This window comes from Anabrus simplex, chromosome X (genome assembly GCF_040414725.1).
Source record: "Anabrus simplex isolate iqAnaSimp1 chromosome X, ASM4041472v1, whole genome shotgun sequence".
In the NCBI taxonomy this organism is placed as follows: domain Eukaryota; kingdom Metazoa; phylum Arthropoda; class Insecta; order Orthoptera; family Tettigoniidae; genus Anabrus; species Anabrus simplex.
The window spans coordinates 114,241,270-114,262,414 of record NC_090279.1 but is presented as its reverse complement, the minus strand read 5'-3'; the positions used below and the strand labels follow the sequence as shown (position 1 = coordinate 114,262,414).

General features: G+C 41.0%; 1 protein-coding gene across 3 annotated transcripts in view; it reads right to left on the bottom strand.

Moving 5' to 3' along the window:
- Nucleotides 1-283: 283 nt before the first annotated feature.
- LOC136886818 (solute carrier family 35 member G1) overlaps nucleotides 284-21,145 on the bottom strand; it is a 234,656-nt gene continuing 213,794 nt past the window's right edge. For all 3 annotated transcript variants that reach the window (XM_067159650.2, XM_067159649.2, XM_067159648.2), the window contains exon 2: nucleotides 284-4,128. In XM_067159650.2, the coding sequence (XP_067015751.2) occupies nucleotides 3,029-4,105 (1,077 nt within the window). In that variant the 5' untranslated portion in view covers nucleotides 4,106-4,128 and the 3' untranslated portion in view covers nucleotides 284-3,028. The remainder of the gene's footprint in view (nucleotides 4,129-21,145) is intronic.

Here is a 21,145-nt window from a genome sequence, read left to right as displayed (position 1 = left end):
AATTCACAGGTAGGGCCCCATTCTCACATACGCGCAGGTCGCCTATGGGGAGTCAACTCGAAAGACCTGCCAGCTATTAAGGATTTACGTACGTAGTTCCCTTCACCATTGCTATTTCCTTTCGGTGTTTTCCAAATCCGTACGTTCTTCATCGCCAGATGTTTCACTCCAGACATATGTGCGTACACCTGTTATGTTATGTGACCCTCATGGTTCAGTCAGCTTCCGCTTCGAACGGTAGCGCTGTACGGCGTCCGGGGAGCCATCTGGTGACGAATGAACGTACCATTTCCACTTCTATTATAACGTCTAATTCAAACCTCTCTGCGAAACGTAAAGAATTTCACCATATTTTCTTGAGAAGGCATAAGCCCAAAAGCCTATATCACGTCATATCAAGTTACGGGGCTGAGAGGTATACATACATATCGCTATGTCAGCTACGGCAGCCATATACAGTATTTTCTGTATTGTGGTCTGAGAATTTTAGTTTGTCTTGCCTCATCTAACGTCGCGCTCAGTCGTGTGTTTTGTCACAGTCGGCAAAAACCGCTCTGTGTGTTATCAGCCTTATCATCCAGTCACACTGAGTATTAAACATAAGGAGTTCGTGATCTGCTTATACAGTGTGATGGGATCATTCACAATGACTGACATAAACGTTAATATTACCATTTGATGATAACACGGACTTTTGTGTAAACGTGATTTGGAAACAACGCACAATAGTTATGCCTAAAAGCAACGTTCAATGGTCAGGAATAAAATTAATCACAATATGGAATCCTTTGAAGGGAAATTTATTATTTTATATCAAGAAAACCTCTCTCTATAGGACAAGAAAAAAATAATAAGTTAAAATATAATATGTGAAAAAAGGAGGTTGAATTCTTCTCTGACTGAACTCACCATCGTTTACATCTACGTTTCTTTGATTTTATGTAAAACCATATAACGAAGGAATTGTAGTTTACAGCTACATCATCATTGAGCAATTCCCTATTTTGTTAAATTATAATTTTCTTCATTTGTTCTTGTTTATGTCATAAAATTGCATTGTGAGTGACAACTGGTTTCTATGTTCGTGTGCTCATGTTAATGTTTATGATTTAGATATGAATGGGGCTTTACATCTGACGACAGGTTATGTAACTAATCTGTATTAAGCGGAAATGCACTTCTCTGGACAAGTTTCACAAGATTAAGGGGGATATTATTGTGCATGGACCACAGATAGGTTCAGTTTATTCGTATATAATACCTGGGAAGAGACAGATAGGGAATTTATCTTACAGTAGCAATTATTTTGGCAATGTTTATGGGCTCCTTATCTTGACACGGTATCATCTTCTTGTGTGAGCATTTCGTTGTTGATTATTATGCGTTTACTGGGGTCTACATGTGAATATTTGATACATGTAAGTTATTTAAATTCGCTTCGACGACTTAATACTGCGATTATAATACTGCGATTATAATAAATAATACTTAAACACTATCACAAACCTTAATTTAAAATATTAAACGCTGTGCACGGAATCTGTGAAGTGGCAATGAGAAGACAACCTTTATGTGCCGACAGCATTATAGATGTCGAATGAGTAGTGAGCGTGAGAGGACTGTTGGTCTTGAAGCAGAGAACATCTCAAACCGCTGTCGGGAGAACCCAGGACATTTCTGAATGTGTTCGCACGTGGTGGCGGTGTATTTTTACTGTTTTCACATTTTGACTGACCGGCGAGTTTTTCTCATATTGGAGCAATGACTTATTTCTTTACATTCATTATCGATCCCACTGTTCGATTCGAGCAACTTACAGGAAGTACTGTACAAGTCGATAATGCCTTTCTACAAGCAGAGGTATCAGTTATCGGACTGATGGTTGGAGTACGTGGTGTCATCCCAGACTTCCTTATCAATTTTTTGAAAGAGTTTCAATTGCCTGTGAAAAGCGTCAATAAAATTGTCCTTGCTGAGATTCGAGGATCTGTGAACATGCGCCAGTCTCATTTATATGGACCTGCTTGATTTCATGATATAAACATACCATTTTCCCCCTTAAAATATATATCCATATAATTATGTATTGCCAGTCAGTTTGGCAACCCGTTCGTGTGGAGAGTTGTTTATATCGTCAACAAATTCTTTCTGAACGAAGCCGACGTTTTAGTTCTTATACCAGCCGCGGCTGTTCTTCCCATTATTATTATTATTATTATTATTATTATTATTATTATTAGTAATAATAATTATAGCAATAATATTATGTTGTTTTTATCGCTATTGGTACTATTACTCTCATAATATTTAGTTTTTAATAATGTTATTGCGTTTAGCTCTTGTGAAAATAAAACTTGTTTTGTACTAAAATAAAAAAGCTACTCAAGGGTCATCGTTTCATTCGGGCCAATTTACAGCTGCACCGGGGACTGACGCGCACACATTCTCATGCATCAACATAAAGCAGATGAACGGAGAAGGCTACCTTATTGACGTTATTTGGTGTCTTAGGAAATGTCCAGTCACTCGTTGCAACTATTCTTTTGAGATGTTTTCTATTTCCTCTCTTACACAGACTCAACTGAACAGAGCTGAAAGAATGACACGGTCCCGCTGGCACAGACAACTCGATAGTGATAAGCTCGGAATGCACAGTCAGCTGAGTACAAGTAAGTAGAGAAGCGACCTGCCGCAGGAACTGGAATGTTCACAGGCCACGGTACAGCTGTAAACGGATCCGAATAAAGTGACGATTCTGTATTTTAAAATAATTCCGAGTCAGGTCCATCAAACCAGTTTTGGTATGCAATAAGAGACCCTCACAGAGACCATAACTCGCTTGCTTCCTTCTTGAGACTAATGGGGAGAAAGGATGGTTGACTAGTTGTATTCCCTCTTAAAACAATCACCACCACCACCACTAGCGAGAAGAAAGTTAGGCTGTACACATTCCAGCAACCACACTTCACAGATTCCATGTAGTAGCTATAGTTGTGTTTTTATCACAAACTGAGCTCCTTTTACGCGTTCACCTCGCAAGAATTCCAAGAGTTCTCTTCACGCCTGATGACTCTGGCAACGCGAGAGCCCATTTTCTCAGTCCAGTGAGCACCACAGAACTCGTCACTAAAATTGCACCTCCAATACTGTACCTATTGGGCACCTCTTGAAAGAATAATACTTGCCAAACGAAGGCAAACACAATATCTGCAGACCGTGCAATTGCCACAGGGCCCGCTTGCTCCAACTGCAAAGCTAGTGTTAACAAGATCTGCCCTCCAAAACTGAATAGCGCCAGTGCTACCACCATAATTCTATCCCAGCCGCACTGAGGAATACACAAGGCACCCAAAGCCCATGTGACTAGTAATGTTTGCATCAGCGCAAAACATCCGAAGTTTGTCATAATTACAGAGAAGTGTAAACCTTTCAATGCACGCAATAAAACATAGGCATTGGCACCAAACAACGTGGCTGAAAAAGCGGCCACAGCCCCCCATAAATCACTGCTGTTATTCGTATCTTCAGGCGAAGCCAAAGCTGGCACGCTATGTCCAAAGAGTAGAGGAGGCCTTGTAATCAATACTACACCAATTAAAGTCAAGATGACTGAAATAACGTTGAATAATCCACATGGTTCCTTGAGGAAAAGTCTTGCGAATATAGCCACAAATACAGGGACGCTGAAAACAACAACATTAGCATCCGCCAAAGGCATGTGTCTGAATGCGTAGAAACTTAACATGAGTCCAGTAGTGCCGACAAAAGACCTTAACAACAACATGACGCGGCGTCCTTTGGGAAATGGAGCTTCCTTGCGGTACAGTACGATAGGAAGTGCCGGCAGGAGAACTCCCACGAAGCGACAGGCTGCGAGCTCCATGGGATGAACGTTCACGAGCCATTTAACAATGACGGAACACAAGGAGAAGAAGAGAGATGAGAGTGTTGCCAACATGAGGCCGAGGTAAGGGCAGGCACGGCACATGCGCGCCTTGGTCGTGGAGGCTATGGACGATGTTGGTGTGTTGAGACCTGAATCGTGGTGGCAGTCGTCTTCAACTCCTCCATCCACCAACTGTTGGAGCTCCACGTGTTCCGGCATCGTGGTGCATACCCTCGTATAGTCTGCAACACAACAACATGGCTACGTTAGTAACACATCAGAACAGTCTGATGAAACTTTGGCTGGTATTAAGTATAGTGATGGGACATTCGATTTATTTTACTGATTCGGTTCATTTTTAACATGGATTTGTTTCTGGGCTGGAGGTCTTTCTGGAATTGAAGACATGGATAGAAGAAGGGAGTAACTCAAAAGACACACTTTTAAGATAAATGAGTTTAAAGAATTATAACATCAAACTTTTCTCAGAAATATAACATTTTGGGATATTATACGTACTTAACTACATTTTGATTTTTTCACAATACGCTGTGCACAACAAAAATATTTATACATTTTAGGCGTTGCCATCAGTTTTTATTTTGGAGTTCCGCTCTTATCCATTTTCAGGAAACATTTCCACCGGAAATTAATTCTATTTATATTGTTGGAAAAATGTAGACAAGTTTTACAGGTCAGAATATTTGATAGGTCACAACATGTCATTAGGGGAGTCACTATCTCCAGAATTTTCTACTTCCACAAATTCAGCTTCCCGGAAAATATTTTCAAAGCATGCACGTGCATCTGTGTTTACAGATCTGGTAAATCTTTAATTTCCCAGGTTTAATACCTACATGGGAGACTGGCTTCTATCATTGAGTAACTGATACTTGTCATCAAACATAATATTATAAGCCCGGCTTTCTGATGCAGTTCTTTCAGGAGAGTAACATAAAAATGACATATTTTTGAATTGAAAACTAAAGTCCTTTGCTTGTGGATAGTAAGTATTTACCTTCAACAATTAAAGAAAGGGGGAAGGGTTACTCCTACAGCTCTAATGTACTCATCAGCTGTATGGATTTCTTCTACACGTTTCAGCATTGACCAATACAAACCAAAGTTTCTGTCACAGTCTTTAAAAGAATGCCCACGCACTGGAAAAATATGCTCAACCTGAATCCAAATTTTGGAAGCAAGCCACGAACAATAGTTAACAACTTTGTCCCTCCACAAGAGTTTGAAAACAATACAACCTTTGCAATAATTTCGTTAGGTGATTAATGCAACTAAACATTATTCAGAAATTAGACTACAGTGTTTGGATTTTTGGACATCAATTTTGCGCAGACAATTTTGCGTGGACAAAAAACTACAGTAACACCGCGGTAACCAGGCAACTACTGTTCTTCCTCAAGCCATTGCCGTCTATATACTGTACAGTAGGTACAAATGACGAGTTTCCACGGCCCTTGACTAGCGCTTAGTCTAGGTCACAGCAAAGACCCTTACACACGGTAACGACAACGCTGAGAAACTAGTGTACATACTTATTAATTAACAGAGGAAAAGGGAAACATCTCTTTGCAAGATTTATGAAAACTTTTCACTTTCACTTTGCAAGCTAAATCTGAAAAGTGATGGTGGAACAAAATCTGAACTGAAAAGTGCAAAGTGCAAAATAAAAAGTTGCAAAGTTCCTTCGTGGAACGGGCCCCAGGTGGCAGATTACCTATTCTTTTCTTAAATCATTGTAAAGAATTTGGAAATTTATTGAACATCTGCCTTGGTAAGTTATTCCAATGTCTTTCTCCTTTTCCTATAAACGAATATTTGCCCCAATTTGTCCTCTTGAATACCAACTTTATATTGTGATCTTTCCTACATACACAAAAATACGCGGCACGAGAATCCACAGCAATAAACCTTAAGACAACCATTTGTGGTTATTCTTGTCCAAAGGCGGGAAACGGCAATATTGGTGTTGTGATTCCTACCATCGATAATGTTTTTCAATTATTGCGCTGAAACTTCTGAAATGGGCTAATTGGCTTGTGATGCATTTCCATATTGTTGTAATGTCGAAGCATTTAATTTATTCAAGGTTGCAAATGGACTAGCATTAAATCTTGTCTGAAATACATAGACTAGTGTTTATTTATTTTTGCTGGTGAGTGTAGTTTATTAGGCATGTGAATGAACGAATGATGTGGGTAGATTTCACACTTAGAGGAATTAGGATGAGTATGGTCTCAGTCTAGTCACCATGTGAGGGTGCAGATGAGGATGAAGTTGACAAGCTTTATGAAGCACTGAGTGACATCGGAGCCAGGTCAACAGCAAGGATAGGATAGTGCTAACAGGCGATTTCAATGCGAGAGTTAGAACTAGGACAGAAGGATATGAGAAGGTGGTGGGTAAGTGTGGGGAAGATATGGAAGATGATGGGAATTGGAAGTATTTACTGGACTTCTGTGCTAGTATGGGAATTACGAGTACATTCTTCAAGCTTAAGGCTATTCACTGCTACACAAGGCTCAAAATTCATAATAGACTAAATATGATATTATTATAACTTAATTCAGAAAACCTGTTAGGAATGGGTATTCTGGGGATTTTTGGGTTATACAGACTCCTATCTGATCTGTAGTGAACTAAGTACCTCTACGCCTAGGTACAGTGACTCTATATGTAGAGTCACATAGAGTCACTGTAGAGAGAGAAAACTGTCTGCTGACGAATAATCTCCACGATGAGGACAAGTACATGGATATGATTAAAGAGAGGTTCCAGACAATGTACAGTAAGCGGGTTCAGGATATATAAAGAGAATGTGTGGCATACAGGAATGCAATAGTAGAAACAGCAAGGGAATGCCTAGGAACAACTGGGTGTACAAATGGAAGAATGATGAAGTGAAGGTATCTTGTAAATGTAAAAGGAAGGTATATTGGAAATGGCTCCAAACAAGGATTGAGTGCTGAAAGGGAATTGTACCTAGATGAAAGAAACCGAGCAAAAAAATTACTTGTTGAATCCAAGAAAAAGTCATTATTACAATATGCTCCCAATTGGAAGCTCACAGCCGCGTGACCCTAGCCGCACGGCCACTTGTCCGGTATTCTTAGTTTACATGGATCATTTACTGAAAGGTGTAAAGTTGCAGGGAGGGGCGCAGTTAGGTGGAAATGTAATAAGCAGTTTGGCCTATGCCGATGACTTAGTCTTAATGGCAGACTGTGCTGAAAACCTGAAATTTAAAATCTTGGACTTGAAAATAGATGTAGAGAGTACGATATAAAAATTAGCATTTCCAAGACTAAACTGATGTTAATAGGAACGAAACGTAAGGGAATTGAATATCTGGCTGCAAATATGAATCTTGAACAATTAGATCATTTCAAGTAGTATAAATATTTTCCCAAAATGTTAATTTTATATATAAACATGAATCAAGGTGCAGCAAAGCTAATGCAACAAGTTTGCAGTCAACAGTAAGAGTGAAGTCAACTCCTGGGCGAAACTATCTTTACACTGGTCTGTTTTTGGACCAACTGCATTCTATGGGGAAGCTGGTTGGACTCGGGATATTTTATTAATAAGTTATAATTAACAGACATGAAAGTAGTGAAATGCACTGGTACAAACAGGTGGGAACAATGACAGGAGGGTACCGGTACTTGGAATCAGGAGATAAAGGCCAAGTTAGGAATTGATGGATGGAATGTTGGTGGTGGGGTCAAGTGAGGCGAGTGGAGGAGGATACGTTACCTAGGGGAACAATGGACTCTGGAGGGTGAGAGAAGTAGAGGAAGACCAAGACAGCGGTTGTTATCAAGGGCGCCCATACCCGGGGGCAAGGTGGGGCCGCGGCCCCCACTCTAGCTCTCAGGGAAAGGCAAAACTCTAGTGTAGTCACGTGTTTTCCTTTCAAAAAATGACTTAAAAGTCAGTATTACGTAAAAGCGGTAGTACCGTCCCCCACCAACAGGCAGGGGATACCGTGGGTTATTCTACCGAAGAGTAGAAGTCCCCATTTATCTTCCAAAATATTAAAATTACTACGTACCCCCAGGTCTGGGCCCCCCTCTAGAAACCGTCATATGGCGCCCATGGTTGTTATATAAGGAGCATGGGACTAAACGAGACCACAGGGCTGGTTACGAATAGAGGAATGTGGAGGTGATTAATACATTCACAGAAATTAGAGTGGTTGCTGAAATGCATAACAGTGAATAAAGACGATGTGTGTATGTTTGAATGTATTTATAGAGATAAAAGGGTAAGCACACTATTTGTTTTGAGAGGAATATGGTATTTACTTTGTGTCAGATAATTAAAACAACCATCATTTTTCACTGAGGGGGTGCAAGGCAGTTGGATGCGCAATAAATAGCCTCTCTAATTGCAAAAGTCAACCTCACCTTCCCGTGGTGCTCCCTGTTACCACAGACGAGGCTCTGGCGGCCGAATAACCATAACACAATTATTAAGGATGCAGTGTAAATGGCACCCTTTCCGCCCGTAACAGCTGAGGTGAGAGCGAGTGTCAAGGCTTAAAGGTGGCAGCCCCACCAGACACTCGGTGAATGTGGGCTAATAACTCGCAGTCGCTTAAAACTAATTAAAGAAACTAAGAAAAGCAGCCGGACGGATCCTAAGACGATGACCTATGTCTTGAAAAAGGACATGAAAATTGGATTTTGGAACGTCAGAACACTGTATCAGACTGGAAAACAAACACAACTTGCTACCGAGTCAGAGAGGTATAGATTGGATATCTTAGGAGTTAGTGAAGTAAGGTGGAATACATTTGGAGAGGGGACAAACATTCATTTACTCTGGGAAGCCAAATGAAGACGACCCACATCAGGAAGGAGTGGGATTTCCAAAGAATAGTCTGATTGATTGGAAGCCCATCTCATCAAGGATTATCACTGCAAGACTCAAGGGGAAGATCAGGAATGTTTCGATTGTCCAATGCTACGCACCAACAGAAGAAGCGGAAACAGATAATAAGGCTAAGTTTTATTCATAACTACAGAGTACCATTCAGGCAATAAACAAAAGGGACATTGTGATTGTTATGGGAGACTTCAATTACAAAGTGGGTTCTGAAAATCTGGGACTTGAACAAGTAATGGGGCGACATGGACTAGGTACTAATAATGAGAATGGAGAATTTTTGGTCGACTTCTGCGCGAGCAATGAACTTGTTATCGGTGGAACCCTATTCCCTCATAAAGAATGCCATAAAGTGACGTGGATTTCACCAGACCAGCGAACTCAAAACCAGATTGACCAGCAGAAGCTGGAGAAAGTCTCCTCTGGATGTCAGAAATCGAAGAGGTGCAGTTATAGGCAGTGACCACCATCTAGTGACCTCCAACATCCGAATTAAGATTGCAACTGCAAAGAGGCGATTTGAGCAATAAACGAAAAGGTTTGATGTTGGAAAGCTAGAGGATGATAGAAGCACGGAACAGTTAAAGCTTGTCCTCAGTAACAGGCTTACAGCACTGCAGTTAGGTGAAGATGGTGCTGAAGAACACTGGAAGAAAGTTAAAATCACATTGACAGACACAGCAGAGGAGGTAGTTGGCTTCAAGAACATCAGGAGGGAAGATTGGATGGGAATATATTGAACAACGTAGGGAACTGAAAATAAAGTTGAATAATTGCAGGACACGAACCCAGAACTCCAAGCGGCATACCATGTTAAAGATCGGGAAGTTGAGTATCAGACCTTGCTGAATTAGCGGAGAGTACAGCAAGAGACAGAAATATGAAAGGACTGCATGACATCACAAGGAAACTCGCCAAAAAGAAATTTAAACAAAGTAGACCCATCAAGAACAAACAAGGAAATATGCTCACTAGTGATGAAGCTGAATAGATGGCGAGAACACTTCATGGAGGTGTCGAACAGAGAAAATGTAGAGGAAGATAGACTAATGGTAGAGGCGAACGAAGATTGTGAAACGGATGGTATCAACACTGAACCAGCTGCCTCTGTGGATCAGCGGTAGAGTGTCGGTCTCCGGATCCCAAGATAGCGGGTTCAAACCCGGCAGAGGTAGTCGGATTTTTGAAGGGCGGAAAAAAGTCCATTCGACACTCCATGTCGTACGATGTCGGCATGTAAAAGATCTCTGGTGACACTTTTGGTGTTTACCCGACAAAATTCATTAAAACTCAGCCATAGACGCCCAAGAGAGTTTCGGTTTACTCGGTCTGCCATCTGGTGGGGACCTAGAGTAAAACGGAACGTCGAAATTGACGAGCAGACGGCCAGATGGCGTCAAATTGAAATGTCTGCACACGGTAGCTGAGGCCATACGATTATTATTATTATTATTATTATTATTATTATTATTATTATTATTATTATTATTATTATTATTATTTTAACACTGAACCACCCTCAAGAAATTAGATAAAAGAAGCGATCAGCCAAATAAAGAATGGGAAGGTCCCAGGAGTGCATAATGTAGCACCTGAGCTTCAGCGTACGCAGGTATGACGGTCGATCTGTTTCACCCACTGTTCATTTTTTTTTCTATTTGCTTTACGTCGCACCGACACAGATATGTCTTATGGCGACGATGGGATGGGAAAGGCCTGGGAATGGGAAGGAAGTAGCCGTGGCCTTAAGTAAGGTACAGCCCCAGCATTTTCCTGGTGTGAAAACGGGAAACCACGGAAAACCATCTTCAGGGCTGCCGACAGTGGGGCTCGAACCCACTATCTCCCGATTACTGGATACTGGCCGCACATAAGCGACTGCAGCTGTCGAACTCGCTAGTCACAAAAATTTGGAATAAGGAAAGAATGCCAAAGGAATGGAGAGAAGGACTCACTGTGAGATTACCAAAGAAAGGTGACATGACCAACTGTCACAACTGGAGAGGTATCACCTTGCTCTCGATTCCCAGTAAAGTGATGACACGGGTGATCCTGAACAGGATAAAAGCAAGGATAGAAAAACAACTGCGCAATGAACAAGCAGGTTTCAGGTGTAACTGTTCATGCATAGACTCCATAAACACTCTTCGAATTATTTTTTAACAGTTTAATGAATACAATTATGGCCTATATTTTCTGTTTGTGGACTTCGAGAAGGCTTTTGATTCACTGAAAAGGAACACCATGTGGAGAACGCTACAGAAGTACGGCGTACCAACTAATATCAGCAAAATCTTCAAAGAGATTTACAACGACTTCACGTGTAAAGTAATCCATGAAGGGAAGCTTTCAGAGCCAATCTCCATAAATTCTGGTGTGCGGCAGGGGCGTGTCCTATCTCCAACTATTTTTCTACTTGTTCTGGATGACGTCGTGAGGATAGTTACGGAGGGAAGGCAAAGAGGCATCCAATGGGGATTGGAGTATGCCGATGACTTGTGCCTATTGACTCAAAAACATACTGATATGGAGGGAAAGATACAGGATCTGGAGAGAGAGGCGGGAACAGTGGGTCTCAGGATAAATGCCCAGAAAACAAAAGCAATGAATATCAACGTGAAGAGCAAACGGAAATTTAGAGTCGGTGATGCATTAAAGAAGTCGAAGAGTTTACGTATCTTGGCAGTGTAGTTAGGCAGGATGGAGGAGCAGCTGCTGATGTCAAAATGAGAATCCACAAAGCTAATGCGGCATTCATACAACTCTGTCCGATATGGAGGGCTAGAGAAATGTCAATGGAAACCAAACTTCGCATCTTTAGAAAAAATGTAAAAACAGTACTGTTATATGGTTGGTGAAACCTAGAAAGTTACCTCAGAGATCACTCATAAACTACAGATATTCATAAACAGATGCTTAAGGAGAATTAAAACGCATTTTCTCACCAAAAGTAATTTCAAACGAAGATCTTTGGAAACAGAAGAAGAGCCCATTGGCATACAAATAAAGCGGAGGAAGTGGAAATGGATCGGCCAAACACTGCGGAAGCAGCAGGATGCAGTGGAAAGGAAGGCTCTGTTTTGGAACTCCCATGGACACCGGAAGAGAGGTAGACCCAGGAAGTCATGACGCAGTGTGATGGAGGAGGGAAGACCTTTGAAGAACTCAAGACCCTGGCTCAAAATAGGATTCGCTGGCGCTGCTTTGCTCTGCAAAATAGTAAAAGAACATAAGTCAAGTCAATTTTGCATTGACAATCTTAATTTGTGGTATGTAGGCATCTAGGTATATTTAACGTACAATATAACCCATTGAGAAAGTGAAATAAAACTATATCATGAAAGAAATGCTCATGTGTGACTACACGCAACTTCTCACGAATTAAGGGAGAAACTTAGTGCACCCATATTATCTGAAATTCACTCCATGGTCCACCAGGAACCTCTCTGTGCAATGGAAATATATTTTGTTGATGTTATGTCGTGAATACAGACAATTCTGTAACATCGCCAGTGTAAACAGTTTCCTCCTTGGAGGAGCTCTTAACTCTATTTTTAATGCAGTGGGTTTCCCGGGAAATGGTCTTTAGAGCTCACAGAGCCTGTTTCTGAATGTTTGCAAATAAAATCATGTCGCAGTCACGCTCTGGGTTGCAGATTTTGCTTGTTGGGTGGGCATAACTAGTCACCTCAGTGCTCTAACTTTGGGCATAAACTGCCAAATAACAGACATCAAGACCTTTAAAAAGAAACTTGTGATTTGGAAAAGCCAACTTTCACAGTAATATTCTGCTCACTTTCTGTATGTACACACAATGGAATCCCAAGAAGAAATAGTTTCTTCCCTTAGTTAAGATGTCTTCTCTTCCTATCAATTCCATCCTAGAATTTCACACAGTGTTTGCTGGCGGTGCACGGTTTGAAGGGTAAGTGGTATTTGTGAAAAGTTTAACAAATGTTTTCATAATTTGTTTTCAGTAAGATTATGTACAAAAAGTGTCCGATTCATTGGCTGAATGGTCAGCGTTGAGGCCTTCGGTTCAGAGGGTCCCGGGTTCGATTCCCGGCCGGGTCGGGGATTTTAATCGCCCTCGCCGGCGACTGGGTGTTTGTGTTTGTTCCAAGACTTTCCTCTTCATATTCAGACAACACACTACACTACCAACCACCACAGAAACACGCAATAGTGATTACATCCCTCCATATAGGGTTGGCGTCAGGAAGGGCATCCGGCCGTAAAGCAGGGCCAAATCCACATGTGTGACGCAGTTCGGACCCGCGACCCAACAGGTGTGGGAAAAACGGTAGAAGAAGAAGAAGAAGAAGAGTGGTCTTTCCTACGTTTACAAATACCACTCAAACTTATTCGTCTACTACTTGCATTCCACGCCATCTCTCCACTGACATACCACTTGAGTCGAGAGCTAGTCCCCTTTCTCAAAACACTTCCCAGCAACATTTTCGTAACGCTGTTCTTTTGTCCGAAATCAACCAGAACAAATCGAGCTGCATTTCTTTCGCTTCTTCAATTTCGCGAATCAAATAATCCTGGTGAGTGTCCCATACTCTGATTGGGGTCTTACAGAGACCATCTCCTTTACATCGTTACTACAATCCCTCCCGTTTATGTTATTACCGCAACTAATATCTTTCCTTATATTAACACCTACGTACTTAGAGTGATCCCCATAAGGAACTTTCACCCCATCAACACAGTAATTAAAATGAGAGGATTTTTCCTATTCGTGAAAATCATAACCTGACTTTTAACCTCGTTTATCATCGTACTATTTATTGCCTGCTGCCCATCTCATAATATGTCGAGGTCTTTTCGCAGTTGCTCACAATCTTGTAACTTATTTATTACTCTATACAGAACAACATCATCCGCAAAAAATCTATCCCTGATTCCATTTCGTTACTCCTTATCATTTACGTCAATATAAATGAAAACATGAAGATCCAAAAATACTGCCTCGAGCAATTCCACTCTTAATGAACACAGAATCAGGGAATCTTCCACATACTCTAATTCTCCGAGTTCTATTTTCAGTCACTCTTTTACCTAGTCCAATTGTAGACCTACTCATTTTTGCGGGTGGTCTCCCATGTCATATCCTGTCAAACGCCTTAGACAGATCAATCGCGATACAGTCCATTTGACCTCCTGAATCTAAAATATCTCCTATATCTTGCTGGAATCCTACAAGTTGAGTTTCAGGGGAATAACCTTTCCTAAACATGAATTGCCTTCTATCAACCAGTTAGTAATTTCGCAAACATGTGTAATATAATCAGAAATAATGCTTTTTCAAAGCTTACTTGCAACTCATGTCAAACTGACTGGTTTGTAATTTTCGGCTTTATGTTTATCACCCTTTCCTTTATACACAGGGACTGCTATTGTAATTCTCCATTCATTTGGTATAGTTCCTTCATGCAAACAGTAATCATATAAGTATTTCAGATATGGTACTATATCCCAACCAAGCTTATCAATTGCAGCTCTTTCCTACTTCAACCTTTTTATCTTCTTGTAAATTTATCGAAAGTAAATTTCAATACTTCATATTAGCCACCTCCTCTGTCTGGAAGTTATCCTTAAAACTAACAATCTTCACATACGCACTCCTTTGTGCTGCCTGCAATGTCCTTCTTGGAACCTCCCTCTGTCGAAGGGGGCGGTTGAATGACACCCACGATATTCCCTGCCTAACGTAAGAGGCGATTAAAAGGGGCTCTTAACTTGGGAACGTGCAAAATCTAACAAAATTCTGGCTGCTACTCTACAGCATATTCCAACTTCTGACAGATTATTACATTAATTCAGGCTAACATTAAAAGAAGCGAAAGCGGGGCTGACTGGCGCTGGCCTACTGATCCTAACTTGGCAGGTTCGATCCTGGCTCAGTCCGGTGGTATTTGAAGGTGCTCAAATACGTCAAACTCGTGTCGGTAAATTTAGTGGCACATAAAAGAACTCCTGCGGGGAAAAATTTCGGCATCTCGGCGTCTCCGAAAACGTAGTTTACTAAGAAGGGAAGGGCGCGAACCGGGGAACCACGGATCTTACATAAAATTTGCACATACGTTACGTGAGGCAAGAATAACACAACGGCCAGAACATTTCTTTCGGAAATCAACTTATGCGACGTAGAGAAAGCATTAATGTTCGCTCGTCTGGCAGGACCGCGCCATATAGCACGTCCTGAAAATGATGGAGTGGTATTAAGATAATTTAATTCTTTCATTGATCGTGGCTCAATAACGGCAACAGAATAAGACTGTCATAGTGAAAACAGAGGGACGCTGCACAGGAAACCAAGTTACTCCTTATAGTTCCTGCAACAAGACGGTTCTACACCAACCACAAGCGACGATAAGAGCTTCATATCACATGTTCCATATTTTCCTTCGTACACAAAAATAACTCTTCCTGTGTTGATTGCCATTAAACAAACAACCACTTGTCCCATACGACGACTGTCAGCTGTTGGAGAGTGCGCGTAGGGTATGGAATAGCGCGCTTTCTGTAGGTCGCACGACTTAATTTCCAAAAGAAGTGTTTTGGCCATTCCTGGCTGATTTAACGTGTGTGCGAAATTTACGTAAGATGGGCGATTCCCCGGTACAGGCCCTTCCCTTGTAAGAGGGTAACAACTCGTCCTCCAAGCCCAGAAACGTATCCACTATTCTATGCTTTTCCAGACAACGGACAAAATACACTGCTGGGAAGTTGTTTCATGTTGCGGACGTCGAAACGAGAATTAAAACTAAGGCAGCATACATGAAGACTGTTGAGACATCCGACACTACCAGACAGTTTTATACGCACTAGAAACACTGAGCTCGAGAAATAAAACCTCAAAACGAGAGCTGGATCCATTAAGAAGGAAGGAACATGGCAGCTCAGAAAGAATGAAGGTGGACAAAGTAACGGAATTTTATTATTTTTATTATTATTAATTTTTAATTTAAATTTTAACACTGATGATGGACCTTAGAATCCGAAAACCGGTTATGTTTTAATAAAGTGTGTGCTGATACGACTGTATATAATTAATGATAATAATAATAATAATAATAACTATATCAGCACTGTTAATAAGAAATGGCTTTGATATTTTATAACGGAAGTCATGACGTCATCAGGAAAAGGAGACAGATTTCCTTCGGTCGTGTGTTCCGCATGTTTGACAGCAGGCTGACGAAACAGATCGTAACACAAGTTAGGAATCTCAAAGGTAAACCCAGATGGCACCAATGAGAGACTGAGCGGGAGAACGGAACAAGATGTCCGAGATAGACGCATCTTAAGTGGTCCAGTGAGGCCGTAACGATGTTGAAAAAATTAAAATAAACCAGCAAAACCGTGCGAAACTTCCGCACATTCAACCTTTCCCTGCTGTTGTACTGACACACAAACTAGCAAAGGAATTTATTAATGTGAACGCTGTAATGTCACAATGCAATTACCTTGAAATCTTGTTTGTTTGTCATTTTCGGGAACTGATACAAAAATATTGTTAGAATTACCGACTCTTGAAAAAGCTACGTAGAGTTGTCTGTGAGCAAATACAAAATTGGATGAGCACAATATACCTCTTTGAAGAGTTTGTCACTGGGACTCATTGAAAAGGCAACATTCAGTGGTAACAGTCTAGTGGTCACCGAGCGAGTCGGCTGTGCGGTTAGGAACGAGCAGTTGTGAGCTTCAATTCGGGAAATAGTGGATTTGAACCCCACTGTCGGCAGCCGTCAAGATGGTTTTCCATGGTTTCCCATTTTCACACTGGTACTGTCCCATCGTCTCTATGAGACCTATCTGTGACGTAAAGCAACTCGTAAAAACGAAAGTCTTCTGGTCACTTGGAAAGGCAGGGCTGAGGTTAATTCGTGGTATGACCACACTTTTCACAGATATGTCTTATACCTTGGAGTCATCCCAAAATCCGTGACACAGTGTTACCTAGCAACAGTACCTTGAGAGCTGCGCAGGCCTTGGCCATCCATCAACACTTCACATCACAGCCTGCACGGTAACATCGCGTCACACATTTTAATGAAAGACGTATTTATAATAATAATAATAATAATAATAATAATAATAATAATAATAATAATAATAATAATAATAATAATAATAATAATAATAATAATAATAGGCTTTCGCAGGCAACCTAGCAGTACTAGCGGACAGCGAAATCACAGCAATTAAACAAATGGAAGTCCTCAAGGAATGTGCTGAAAGAAAACTATTTTTTATTTGTATTAGATTCAACATTCAGAAACTAAATACAAAATACGGACACATAAAGCGGGTTCCACACTTCAAATACCTTGATGAAATTACAGAACCAACAGAGTTAGAAAAGGAAGCACAGAAAGAGCATGCAACATTTACAACAAAAAATGCGTGAAGTCATGAGTGAAACGCTTGTACTCAATAGAACACAGGATCTAGAGAACATTCTGGAGAAAGAACGAAAGATCATGAGGAAATTTCTTGGCCCACAAAAAAATGAAGACAGATACGGACCGCAATGGAGTAAAGCAACAGGAGATTCTCAAAAACGAATTTTATGGACACGTGCAAAGACTCTCAATAACTAGGTCACGACCTGAAGAGTCTACTATAGATCCAAGAAGTCAAAAAGGACCTGGTAGAGGCATCAGAAATATTAGACAGAAATCTGTTGCGTAAAATAGTAAACAGATGGGTGGTGCAGCCGGAGACCGGGAACCAAGTGGAAGAGAGACCACGGGGAAGAAAGGAAAGCGGTCTGTGACCCAACAGGGTCCATACGCAATGGCCTACGTCCAGTTAACTAATATTTTACTTTTTTCGGTGACGCCGAGGTTCCGGAATTTAGTGCTGCAGGAGTTCTTTTACGTGCCGGTAAATTTATCGACACGAGGCTGACGTATTTGAGCACCTCTAAATACAACCAGACTGAGACAGGATCGAACCAGCCAAGTTGGGGCCAGAAGGCCAGCGCGTGAACCGTCTGAGCCACTCAGCCGGGCCTACTGGTGATGTTCTTGACGCCAACTTGGAAGTCTGTACACTTACACACTTATTTATCGGTAGATGTCACTTTCAACCAGCTGAGAAAGAAAGCCTCTTGCACCTATACTGTATAACAGTGCTGAACGTTGCATAGATATTTCTGAATTGTTGAAAAGTTACATTTTAAACAACATGTTTTAACGTAAAGTGAGTATGTTATGTCAGAAGTCGCTAAACACTCCTTTCCACCGATTCATTGAAGACAACACATACACCCAACCCCCGTGCCAGGGAAATTAACCAATGATTGTTAAAATTCCCGACCCTACCGGGAATCGAACCCGGGACCCCTGTGACCAAGGGCCAGCACGCTAACCATTTAGCTATGGAGCCGGACAACAATCACAACCTCAGTTATTTCTTTACCATGACGACTGAACATAACCTCCACATCAGCAATGCTAACCGTTGATGGACTTCCTGGGTATCTCCGTTAGTGCTGCTCGCCGGTAAAAGAAATTCTATCACTTATAAATAAAAGCAAACCCCAGGGCGCAACAGCCCCCAAGTGACCTGCAGACTTGAGTTGCCGTGTTGTCTGTACGGGCATCACGAGAAAATGGCTGAAGATAATTTAATGAAAATCGGTATCTAAAGTCGAGCAATGAGCCACTTCAATCTAGGATATAAATAATTTTATTTACGCTAAGGAAAATTGGAGTTTAGGGGAAGGCCTAAAATTTAATTCTCAAATATCTATGTTATTAGTGGTCCTATTGATTACTACATAAGTAAAGTTATAAAGAATTAAATATTCGATCATTTATGTCTTATACATTTTTACCGTACCGGATATGATAATATAGATATTACTAAATTTCCATTTTTGTTGTTAAGTCCATATCAACGCCGAGCCACGAAGGCCTACAATATCGAAAGCTCATAACACTGATCAACATTACATTGACGATATATGCTTTCTCTCTTCTGTTGCCACTCATCTCCGATAGATGGGATTACTGCTGCGTTCCGAGTATAACGGCCTGCCTGAATATTGGCAGGAAGTAGCTGGGGAGTTAGAAAAATTTCTTTTTTAGCATGCCATTCCTCTGGTTTGTAAATTTTCTGATAATACTGGTACGTAACACACTGTATTTCAGCTATTGGATCCTTACTGTGATGCACTGATTGGAACGAGCAGTGTGCACAGTTAAAGGAATAATGGCAGAGGAGTGTTCACGGCTGTCTGCGGCTTGGTCATTCCAGCTTGGGAACTTTGGGTTGTTAGAATGGCAACGTAGCACTGTTCGTTAAAAGTGAGAAAATGTAAGCTTTTTCATTTCATCGAATATTTCATATGATAGCCTTGCTTTTAATCGCGACATTCCTTACTGACTTCAGTTGGGAAAACCACAGAGATAGTTTTTTCTGAAAATGTAAAAGGGCAGGTGGAGAGTGAGTACCACTGTAATGAAACTATCCAACTTGTTTGTGACAGATAGTAGGCAAGACGGTCTGCCATTACAATGAAAATTCCCTAACCCAGTCTTCACATTTGGAAAGATGTATGGTGACTTTACCATCGCGTTTCTGGGATAACGTTAAGAGCTATGCAATTTAATATAATCTTATTCACAACGTGAACACTACTTAACCTAGAATTCTGTATAAAATGAAGCATTCTGTAGCGAAGCATCAGCTGCAAATGCACTTTAAAAAATAAAGTAACAAGAGCTCGCACGGAGAGGGCTACACAGTTGCCGGGCACTGTTCAACATAGCCACCCTTCGTGTGCAAACACCTGTAAACCACGTCAGGATTGTCGTTGAATCACCACTTCCACAGTCCGGAGAGACAGGTGGCAGCTGTGACGAGGACGGCCCAGATGTTTGATATCCCCACCAGGGAGCGATGGTTACTGTGACACACTCGAGCGTTTATGGGCTGGGCTTATCTCAACAGGTGATGTGTTGTTGCACGACAACGCTAGGCCAAACGCAGTCAAAAAGAAGCATGAATTGTTACGGCACTTGGAACTATTCCGCTATTTCTCAGGATATTTAAATAACAAAGCCAGCTTCTGAGGGGTCTGCAGTGTTTCAACGTTGTCACTTACTCCCACAATGATACTGTTTGAGCAGTCTTGGAATGCTTTCTCGTATCGTTTTACGAAGTGGCCTTCTCACTCTATGGAAAGGGAGTAATAAATAAATAAATAAATAAATAAATAAATAAATAAATAAATAAATAAATAAATAAATAAATAAATAAATAAATAAATAAATAAATAAATAACATAATCATTATATACTGTTATGCCTTTCAGCGTTCAGTCTGCAAGCCTCTGAGAATTTACTAAACGTCGCCACAATCCTCGATTTGCAACTAGTGTTATGGCCTCATTTAGTTCTATACCTCTTACCTTTAAATCATTAGAAACCGAGTCTAACCATCGTCGTCTTGGTCTCCCTCTACTTCTCTTACCCTCCATAACAGAGTCCATTATTCTCCTAGGTAACCTATCCTCCTCCATTCGTCTCACATGACCCCACCACCGAAGCCGGTTTATGCGTACAGCTTCATCCATCAAGTTAATTCCTAAATTAGCCTTTATCTCCTCATTTCGAGTACCCTCCTGCCATTGTTCCCACCTGCTTGTACCAGCAATCATTCTTGCTACTTTCATGTCTGTTACTTCTAACTTATGAATAAGATATCCTGAGTCCACCCAGCTTTCGCTCCCGTAAAGCAAAGTTGGTCTGAAAACAGACCGATGTAAAGATAGTTTCGTCTGGGAGCTGACTTCCTTCTTATAGAATACTGCTGATCGCAACTGCGAGCTCACTGCATTAGCTTTACGACACCTTGATTCAATCTCTCTTACTATATTACCATCCTGGGAGAACACACAACCTAAATACTTGAAATTATCGACCTGTTCTAGCTTTGTATCACCAATCTGACATTCAATTCTGTTGAATTTCTTACCTACTGACATCAATTTAGTTTTCGAGAGGCTAATTTTCATACCATACTCATTGCACCGATTTTCAAGTTCCAAGATATTAGACTGCAGGCTTTCGGCACAGTCTGCCATTAAGACCAAGTCGTCAGCATAGGCCAAACTGCTTACTATATTTCCACCTAACTGAATCCCTCCCTGCCATTTTATACCTTTCAGCAGATGATCCATGTAAACTATGAACAGCAAAGGTGAAAGATTATAGCCTTGTCTAACTCCTGTAAGTACCCTGAACCAAGAACTCATTCTACCATCAATTCTCACTGAAGCCCAATTGTCAACATAAACGCCTTTGATTGATTTTAATAATCTACCTTTAA